The sequence below is a fragment of the Mixophyes fleayi genome, chromosome 2 (assembly GCF_038048845.1).
Source record: "Mixophyes fleayi isolate aMixFle1 chromosome 2, aMixFle1.hap1, whole genome shotgun sequence".
Taxonomy (NCBI): domain Eukaryota; kingdom Metazoa; phylum Chordata; class Amphibia; order Anura; family Limnodynastidae; genus Mixophyes; species Mixophyes fleayi.
Genome location: NC_134403.1, coordinates 42,046,479 through 42,057,649, shown reverse-complemented (window position 1 = coordinate 42,057,649; position 11,171 = coordinate 42,046,479). Strand labels below are relative to the sequence as shown.

Genomic DNA, 11,171 nt, shown 5'->3' with positions numbered 1-11,171 from the left:
GTCACGTTGAGAGGGAGGGGTAAGCCAAATATTCTGCTTTGTACATAGGGTCCTTTCCCATTTCATCCGGGATCTCCACAGGAAAGGAAGTATGGATGGGAAGTCCTATGTGACAAAGTCACTGTGAGAAGCAAAATAAACCATCAGAAGGAATAAGTGTGTATATTCTACTATATTGTATAGGAGCCATATAGTTACTTGTTACATTAAACCTCTCAAGACACATTGACTATGCACCACTTTGCATATTGTCAAATTTAATTGTATTGCAAAATGTTATTATTTCTGGCTATGTATTATTTCCAATGCTCTAGTAAGTAATCAAGAGAAGGATAGGCAATTGTTGTCTTTGGTCTTGTGTGGTTGTGCTTTGAAGTAACTAGTTCGGGGCATGGTAGCAGGGACTGGTTTAGTGTAGTCTTAAAGCATGTCGCAGCAAAACCAACTGATGTAGGATAAAATACATGCACCGAGTATCGGTTTGGAAGAATTAAGTTCTGAGAACTGGAGTCTACCCCTTTTTTAAAAGATGAATCACCTTAGCCATAAATTATACAATGTGAAATTTTAGTAGCTATGGCATATTTGGTAAAAAAAAGGATACTATTTGTAGAGTTGCTTTTAACAGATCTCTAATCTGCAAATGATAAGTTAAAAATAAAAGTGTGTGGTTTAGGGAACTACACTGGTGAGAGTGCCCTGCACAACACACGTGACCGGTCTACACTTCTGTAACTGCCAATCCCTAGGTTTGATTCTACAGTCTAATGCAAAGGTAACTAATTACCGATGACCCATCAGGTACCATCCAATAGTGACATGAAGAAATTCCAGACAATGGGTAAGTAAAAGCTATTTATACATAAAACATATACAGTATGCAGAAGACACATATAACACAGCTGAGAAGCATTATGTACAATTTACAGTAATTGGAGGAATGTCACAATTTTGCACCTGGCCACAGAGCAATATGTCACTGTAGATTGTGCAGTTAACTTGTAATACAGCATTTATTGAGAACAGAAATCACATTTAGGCAACACAGTGGCACAGTGGTTAGCACTTCTGTCTCACAGCGCTGGGGTCATGATCCCTGGTCATGGCCTCATCTGTGTGGAATTTGTATTTTGTCCCCGTGTTTGTGTGGATTTCCTCCCACAATCCAAAAACATACTGGTAGGTTAATTGGCTGCTGACGAAATTAACACTAGAGAGAGTGTGTGTTAGGAAATTCAGACAATGGGGCAGGGACGGATTTGAATGACATATATTCTCTGTACAGCGCTGCAGAATTGGTGGCGCCATAAATGATGATGATAATGATTTAGTGTCCAATAGTTGATTTGACACTGATCAGTATAGTGCCAACTGTTCCATATGGTCTTTAAAGGCCAACGCAGTGCGCTCATTTGCAATTATTAATGTGCTGAGCCGTATTCAAATAGAAAATCTGGTGGATCATTTTGGCTGCAGCTTTCATTTAGAGCTTTTGTAAATGTGATCCACAATATCCTTCTAACCCAACCCATCAATATTACTAACCTCCCTGTTCCAGCAGGTGGCTCCACATACATGGTAATACTGGTTTTTAGATATATGTCAAGTGAAGGACAAGCATTGCTTGCGTCTACTGTATAGTCAGATTTGTTACCCTTTGCCGCTTGGTGCCTTATATTAAGCCACCAGGTAAAACATTCTGCTACTAAAAACACGTTCTCTTGTAATAGGTTAGGTCACCTATAGACAACTTGGCAGTGTGGAAACAAGAGTTAACAGCATGATATTTGAGCATTGGCCATTATTGTAATTCCATAATTATATGATCCCCAAACTTTTGAAATATTCGGCAAAAATAATGAACATCTATTAATTGCCGATTCCCCCCCCCCCCCCCACATTTACAATTTACCCATTGTTTGATTATTAACACTTGGGAGTTTAAATACAATACATGCCACAAATGCAACTATAACAAGCCGACAAAAAAAATATCCAAAACAAAATTTGACATAAAACTAATGAAGTAATGACTTGCTTACAGTCATCTACATAAAGACTAGTCTTGTGGCATAGTAAGAGACATTACAAAAAAAAAGAGAAGGAAAAAAAAAATTACAAAAAAAAAATACAAAAAGCAGTATAAATAGATGCCACCACTACAAAATATTTCCATGGTGGCTATGTAAATGATCATGGTAATTAATTTGTATAGAGTTTTTAGTTGAGATACTGTACGGAGAGGGCTTTCCTACAGCTTCACAGCTTCTACATGAAAAGTATCCTTACTAATCTCATATGATGTACTACATAACACTATACAAATCAGAACAATGATGACAAAGTACTAAAATAAATCTTTGTGTAATGAAGAAATGGCTTGTACATTAGTAAAATAAAGAAAAGAATATTGTGAGGTTAGTTAGTATACAAGCTGGAGATGTTGGAGTGGGTGATGTCATTCCTTCGTAGTATATACGAGAATACAGCCTGTGGATTCTCTGACCCCACCCACAAAATGGCTGCCTCCGCTGTGCGTAGGTAAATTTATCGCTCAGTTACAGAAGTTTACAAAAAATAATAATAAATCCCTACAATAGTAGCAGAGGACAATCCTGGAGATGTCACTTCGCTGTGACAAGTGATGGAACGGAGAAGAAGGGTATACCAGACCAACACGGACGTGTAGACAGCTACATCGGTCCCGATCTCTCACATCTTCAGCACTTGTATCGAAGTCTTGGCAATACCAGCTTCCAGTTTAACAACATCAACATACTTAAAAGGAGATTATTGCATTACAAGTTTGGATGCAGAATAAACATTAAAAAGATAATAAAAACATTTTTAAGTAAAAAGTTCCTATGCAATTAAAGTCAATGCGTAAAATAGTTGCATTAATGCACTATAAGGATATTAAGGCAACAGTCCTTTATGGCGCTTCGGAGACATTTGCTGTTGTGCCTGGAAACGTTCCTTACTGGACATTTGTTAAGAGGACTTATGGCACTGCGATCTGTGAATCTCCAGTCTTGATATGGTATTGTAGCACATGTAGTGCTGCAGACTGCCTGTGTGAACGGGGAGAGAAAGAAAGCAATTACAATAGGCACTGCTTTTGTAAATTAAAGTGGAGAATATGAATTGAAAGAAGTTTTCCGACAGATAACGTTATTAGTTTGTACATGCCTTTTTACATGGATTCATTTTGCTCACTTATTTCTGTGTTTGTATAGCATTTAAGCAGTTGTTTTTCTTCCCCCAATGCCCTTGGATACAATACAACCCTGCTCTGTGCAATGGATAAAATTGTAACCACAGAGCAGTTATGTGTCATATTCAAGGGTTTGAATGCAGAAATGAGCTGTCTGTTACTCCAGCTGTAGCTGAACAACATCCCCTACGATGCACAGCCGGCTGTCGCTCAGCTACACATTATAAAAACACTGTTGCTTCACGCAGTACGAACACACCCATTTATAATGTGGATATAAGTTGTGCTTTGTTTGGACTGGCCATTTAAGATACCACTGAATTCGCCGGCCGACCCCAAGCCCGAGTGAGACAGAAATGTGTGCTTGTTACAGGACACAATACGAAACAAGTGTGCATGGTAAAGGGACCACATGAGTGACGTCCGATACATCTGAGTTCTGTACTATTGGTGGCTACAAGAACTATTTCATTTCTCATGCAATCAAATGAGATTTATTCTGTAATTCTTACCATGGATCAAAGCAAAATACACTGTAATAACAGAGAAAACAAAAATAAAAAGGCATTTAATGATTTTTTTTCCCCCTATTTAAGCATTTCAAATTTGGCTGGCTGTTGCTAAATGCTTTGGGTCTCTAATGCTGGAATATAAACCTTCTCCCTGGTCCAGCAGATTTTCTTACAAGATTAGTATATATTTTGCCCACTATTTCCACGTCCCTGAAGCGGAGAAGCATAATACTGCCATCCCCATACTCCGCGCCAGGGACCGTGTTCTCCGGATGATGCCCAGTTTTAGTCTTGCACTGAACAATGCCTAGTTTTCATCTAATCAGACCATAGAATCTTCTCCACTTGGTATGCGAGTCTCCCACGTTCTGTCCGTCTAACTCCAGGTGAGATTCCATGCAAGTTTTCTTCTAACCACTCTCCCATGATGCGCAGCTTTATAAAGTCGCCTATGCTTCCGATATACCAGGGACAGATTCTGTCATAAGAAGCTGTAATTCTGTCAGAGATCCCAATGACTTCTTGGTGTCCTCTGTACCTAGTGCCCTTCTGACATAGATGCCCCGTGTTGGAGGTGGAGGAAGGCCGGTTGTAGACAGAGTCACTGTTGAGTCATATTATCTCATATTTTTTATGATGGACTATGCAGTGTTCCGGGAATATTAAAAGTCTTTGCAATCTTTTTAATAGTCCTCTTGCCCCACCCTCCCCCCAATTTAATTCTCCTCAATAAGTTTTCCTCAGGTTGAAATACACAAACCCAACTGTGGGACCGCTCACAGAAAGGTGTATTTATTTTATAAGGATTGAAAAATATCTGTGTACAGCAAGTGTTTCAATCAATTTAAAATGGACAGCTCCTAGGTTTATTTAGGTCTATTTCTACACGGGGTGAACAACTATGCAGTCAATTATTGTCCGTTTTTGTAATTTGTGATGGGAAAACACAACCTCAAATTAGAACAATGACTGACAATGATACGTAAAAATACATGTCATCGGTACAGTTCTGTAATAATAGAATTACAGCTTCACGAGCACCTAGTAAAAGGTGGTACTGCAGGGCACACCTGTACCCCCGGCCAAAGCCACATGAAAAACCGCTGCATGTAGCAGCCCCTGGGGAATCGGCTGCTAGTTCTGCAATTCAAATTTCAGCCCAACCCCCCTCACGGTAACCCTTCTCCCATTTCTACCCTTCCAATGTCCTTCCCTTTAATCCCCGTTTGAGGTTTTTGGACTGTAAAGCTGCATTGCCGTACTGGGTACTAGATATGGGTAGAAGAGGAGGGAAAAGGGTTAAGGGAAGGTTGTGGAAGGTGGAATCTGTGCGTCATCGGTATTATTAGAATGGCTGGATAAACAGTACAGATTATTTTGTGTTGATCAGTGGTAAAAATTCACAAATAAATCAATTTTGCTTCCAATATGTAAGTAAAGAATTTTGGAAAAATGCCAGAGAGGGTGAACACCTTTTTAGTTACTGTACCCATCAAAACCTTTAACCCAATTGTGCAAATCGTGCAGAATAAAATAGTATGTACGCTATTAATACTGTGACATTTTTAATGTATCACTGGGAACGTAAACCAAGTATTACTGGTGGGCCTGTAATAACACACATTGCTGGGGGCTTACCTCTCTCCCGATCTGATGAGTAAGTGTCATAATGATCAGCTCTCCATTAACACTGTAACATGGTTTTTCTCACCTAAAATAAATAGACAACATCACATCAATAACAATATCCCACACAATACATATGTCAGCCTAGGGTAAAGACTTTTAATTTACCCTTAAACTAGAAACGTATATTAAACCATGGGTATAAGCCTTAGAGGTGGAGACTTGAGAGGGCTATAGGTAGACGGCCTAGCTAGAAGTAGTCTTTTGACATGATGGGGTGTTAATCGCGATTTGTGATCATTGTGGCTTTATTTTGCTCACAGAGCGGCTGGTGAGTTAGATGTGTTTGATGAGCCGTTAGTGGGTGTACGAGTTCTAGTGTTTCTGTAATGGTATGGCATCGAGGAATGGTTTGGCTTTTGGAAATAGTATGCCGTTGGGTCGGACAGGGGCTTATTAGAAGTGTTGACCAAATGGATTGTTACGATAAGAAAAAGAAAAAAAAAAAAAAGCTATTAATTATTTATATACATTACTGTGATTATGTTTAGAGGTATGAGAGAGAACTGAGGTGGGTGGGAGGGAGAGGGAGAGGGAGAGGGAGAGGGAGAGGGAGAGGGAGGGGGAGAGGGAGGGGGAGGGGGAGAGAAGTGTGTAGGCGAGATTTAATATCCGATTAGTAAGTTAGTAGAAGCTGTAGGGTAACAGCAATGGAGTAATTAAAAGTAAGGAAGCAACATATGATTGGTTCATTTAATATCCTTTGTGTTTGTGAGGACGAATCATATCCCTGATGAAGTAGGAGAGAATGAAACATGTAGGGTTTTGTCAGACAGTTAAACCTGCTGATCCGGACAGCTTTAAGTGCTCATCCTTGGTATCAACATCACGGTGGACTCAGATAAGCTCTGTTTTAATGCTACCTTTTTTAAGGAACTTTAACCTTGTTCAAAATAAAAATTGGCTGTTTTAAAAGATTTCATACATGGGCGGTTGTCTTCTTGATGTGCATTTACTTCACAGATTATTAAGTGATTATAAGTGAGAGCTGAGGATTCTGCCTGTAGTACATCTATTGAGCATCTGACAGATAAGCTTTATCTTTATCTGACAAGCGTATACTGCTGCTTACATTCAATAGTTTAATTGATTGTACATTAATTACTATACCACGGGCGCCCCTTCTTATGTTTTTTAAACCACGGGTGTGGTTGATATATTGGCTGGAGTATTATTTTTTTTAGAAAGGTTTATTTTTGTTTTCTCCTTTTAAATATAACACTTTACCATATAATCAATGTTACAAATGAAAATGTCACGTACGTGTTATTTTCTCTGTTAGACTGATTTTGGGATCTGTGCGAGTCTCATGCTATAGCCCGATACCACTGACCTTAGCGGATACCCCGACTGCTAACTTGTGTTATCAGCAGAGTACAAACTGACCAGATATAAATATACAAATAAATCAACAGTGAAGTATATTGAGCCAAGCTTCACTGACCATAATATATAAACTGTATATATGATGCCCTCAAAGAAATGTCCACATATAAATTTAAATTATACACATCTGTGATGACTGATCTTATAATTTAAATCATTTTTTTAACAAGAAATTTGACATGTTTACTACTGTATTATCTTGCAGTAAGAGGTCCGAGTTACCGACTAGCATTTCTATAGGCAACAAATGCAGTATATAGATTGGTGGATTCCCCAAAGGGACTGACACTGCAAACATAATATAGATTAACTGACATACTATGCCATGCTACTTATGCTTTTTGACCCACTTTGGATAAGAGCTGTGGACGCGTATTGGGTTTGTGATTGATTAATGGGCTGAAATACTTCATCACACTTCAGCTCTTAACTAAGCTGCAGCAGAAAGTCAAGAATATGACTGAACTTGTATCCTCACATATGAAATTTTCAATTTATAGGTTTACTTATCTTACACGGTGGTTAGAATTTATGTGGCCATTTGTGGTCAATTCCACCCAGGACAAACATCTGTATTTACTCCATGTTCACTGGATTTCTTTTGAGAGATCTGTTGTCCTCCGATACACCTAAAACTTTACTGATTGGTTACTTGACTTTGGACAAAACTAATCCTAGTGTGTTTGTGTGGTAGTGTATTGAAGACTCGCATCCAACTCTGGTACTTTGTCAAGTTCTGTGTTCATTGGATGGTGAACATGGCTTAAGTGGATTTACAATATCAAAATAATGATGTTATCTGTGTTCAACGAACAGAAATAGAACAAGCTCAATCAGGATCTGTTCAGTGATTGGCTGAAGTGTAAGCAAACTTATACCTATGTATAAGTGATTTGGAGTTTTAGGCTAATAAGATAATATGGTTGGTGATCTCCAACCATCTTCTTTTTTGGTCTTCGTCAACCAACAGAACATATACTATAGGGATTGTTTTTTTGTTTTTTTTTATGCCAAACCTCCGGCCTCATCTAATGCTACTTACAGAGAACAAATGTTATGCACCTGTTTGTGAGTGATCATCTCCTGATCCTCCGTCAACCCACTGACTGTCACTTCCAAGTAATCTGTTTTGGGACTCACTGAGTGGTCTGGTGGGAAATTGTTGACTTGGTCCAGCACTGAAAATAAGCATTTTGTTATATATCCGACAATGAACAAGACAACACATAAAACACAATATTAGTTAAAGACTACTTTTTTCTTTTTTTTTTTATATCTAAAGCACTACAAAGATTTTCAGTTTTGAAATGTGAAAAATGACCATCTGTAGATAGGACTTTGGTGGAAATTATAGTCAGAATATTTTTTTTTATTTTCTTTAAGTGGGGTCTTACATGCTTTATTTTGCAATTTATTGGCCAGTGGTTACAACTGACGCCCCCTTAAGTTGATGAAGGGATACTGTGGAGAGAGGGACATCACTAACACTGACATGAACTATGACTTGCTTTGCACATGAAGACTCAACTTGCTCCTCCTCCTTCTCAGGTTACAGGGTCAGCCACACCTCCCAGCAAGCTTCCTCTGTGGCACCAGGTGCCTTGTGCAAGGTGTAATAAGGAGACTCTGCCCTGCTTATAGCAATGGACACCCCTGCCAATATATAGCCATATATGCATTGCTAGTGTATTAGGAGTATACCAACAATGTCCACATGGCTAAATAATATGAGCATCTCTGCCTGTATATAAAGATATAGGCATTGCTAATATATTAAGGGTACCTATGCTGGTATATAATAACGATATAGGCATTGCAGGTATACTATGAGCACCTCTACTGGTGGATAGTCACACCAGCGGTAATGCTATAAAACAGTCATACAGGCACTGCTGTTTTATATATATATATATATATATATATATATATATATATATATATATATATATATATACACACACAAACACACACACACACACACAACCATCTATTCTAGCAATATTTTATAGATTATTCCCTTTGGAGTAATATGCGCAAGAAAATTAGATTTATACACCCTCTGAGATACATACTGTTTGGCAGAATCACTCTGTATTGCAGCAACATTTTGCTCTGGATCGCCAATCACAAGGCGGGTTGGGAAAGAACATCCGTCGCCCAGGCTGTAAGAATAGACAGAGCAGATAAAAGGTATAAGATATTTTTAAGATATTTTTAGCAATAATTGCAGTAGTGATGTCCAGTGATACACTCTCCTCGCGGCAACCGACATGGTCACTTGTAGAAAGGCAGTTTGGTGCAAGGAGAACCATGGCGCACCGAGGGCCATGGGGTCCCAATACTATGGCGCACCGAGGGCCATGGGGGTCCCAGTACCATGGCACACTGAGGGTCATGGGGTTCCAGAACAGTGGCACACCAAAACAAGGGGTCCCAGAGCCATGGCACACCGAGACAAGGGATCCAAGAACATCGGCACAACAACATTTAGGTTCCCAGCTAGAAAATAGAAAGGTTGTGCATCACTATTCTTAGTGATTCTATACAGCCTAAGATAGTAAATGGGATAATATCTGCGCAAAACACAGTGAAAGTAGGAGGTGGCTGCCGATCACGGGGACAATGTAAAAGGGGGAGACCCCTCCCCCTAGTTGGATAGTAGAGAACCACAAGAAAAAACTTGGGGTGGTCCCCAGGCGCCTGTAGTATTCCAACACAACAAAACAAAGGAATATATATATATATACACACACATACATATACATACATACATACATACATACATACATACATACATACATACATACATACATACATATATATACACACACATACACACACATACATATACACACACAATGTTTACTGGTACAGAATCAGTGTAAACTTGCTATAACCCACATAGCCTCAATTGGCACATCTGGTCAAAAATGGCTTTTCATTGGTCAAATCCGTTTTAGACAACTATAAAAGGAGGCAAAGTGGCCTTTGCCCTCCATACATCCCTGAGGAAGCCCATCACTGGGTGAAACGCGTAGGGTATCGATCCCAAACGGATTTGCCAACATTCATCTGCATCTGCACTGTACACTGTCAAGCCGGCTGCACGCTGACACAGACCGTACACACACCACCGCATGCGCGAACTACTAACTTTCACTCGGCAGCTGGATGCCAAGCAGCGTGGACCAGGACTCGCACAGCGGCCTCCCCAAACAGACATCTGTGAAGCGGACTTTCCAGGAGTGGGGTGAGTTTACCTTCCCTATTCCCCTCCTATGATGTAAAGGAGCTGCTACCCTTCTAGGAACATTTATTGACTCTTGTTGACCTATTGTGACTGTATATTGTGCAATTCAGCACAGGAACTTTATGGATTTTATGCGATCCTATCACCCACAATTATTTGGGGCCTTGTTTATATGGTGACTGCAACACTGGATTGGATTTTATTACTATTTCTGCCAACAAGGTTTATTGAATAGACTGTGTTTACATTCAGTGTTTATACTTATTATCCACATGCCAGCAAGATTGCTGCGTGCCTGTCATTTTAATTTTTAGCGCCATCGCAGCATTGAAAGATGTAATACACATCTCTACTTCATCCCTGCGGTCAGGCTATTGACCAATAAACACCTATATATATTCCTTTGTTTTGTTGGAATACTACAGGCGCCTGGGGACCACCCCAAGTTTTTTCTTGTGGTTCTCTACTATTCTATACAGCCTACTTAAGTTCTTAGTTGTGTTTTTCAAATACAAGAAGCAACCAGAGGTGCATTCTATAGAAGTAGAGTAACACACTAATATAATAAAATCATGTTTAAAAATTAACTTTATATTCTACCTAATACAAGATCGACCATTTATTTTCAATTCAGCAAGATAAAAACCATGTTGAAAGCCAATTAGCAGACTGGACATGCCTTAAATAATTTGCCCAATACTACATTAAAACAAAAAAAGAAAAAAGAAAGATAAATTGGGGCAAAAGCATTTGGGAAATACTGTAAACTGACATTTTCAACTATAACATTTAGGGATAGATTCAATTCCCGCTACTGCGGTAATTTCAATGCGGATCTTTGCTCGCGGCTCACAGAAATGCAAATAAAAATAGGCAAAGAAATTACCGTAGTAACGGCAATAGTGCGCAAGCCGCGACAACGTGGGGAATGGAATCTGCCCCTTAGTCTAGAAAACTACCAACTTTCCTGAAGAATAAATAATTACCCTACATTTTGAGAAAACATCAAACATTGTCTTTAAAAAATGAGCTTAGTGATTTGTATAAAATATTTAGCTAATTTCACACTCCTTTATTATATATTAGCAGCTGTTACACCACTTTTAGCTAATATCTTCCACTA

General features: G+C 39.1%; 1 protein-coding gene across 1 annotated transcript in view; it reads right to left on the bottom strand.

Moving 5' to 3' along the window:
• Positions 1 to 842: 842 nt before the first annotated feature.
• The window catches only part of ZDHHC20 (zDHHC palmitoyltransferase 20), a 64,113-nt gene continuing 53,784 nt past the window's right edge, over positions 843 to 11,171 (bottom strand). Inside the window, exons 11-13 of the mRNA XM_075198845.1 lie at positions 7,861 to 7,976; positions 5,365 to 5,437; positions 843 to 3,071 (exon numbers count right to left, since the gene is read on the bottom strand). Of these exons, the coding sequence (XP_075054946.1) occupies positions 5,400 to 5,437; positions 7,861 to 7,976 (154 nt within the window). The 3' untranslated portion in view covers positions 843 to 3,071; positions 5,365 to 5,399. The remainder of the gene's footprint in view (positions 3,072 to 5,364; positions 5,438 to 7,860; positions 7,977 to 11,171) is intronic.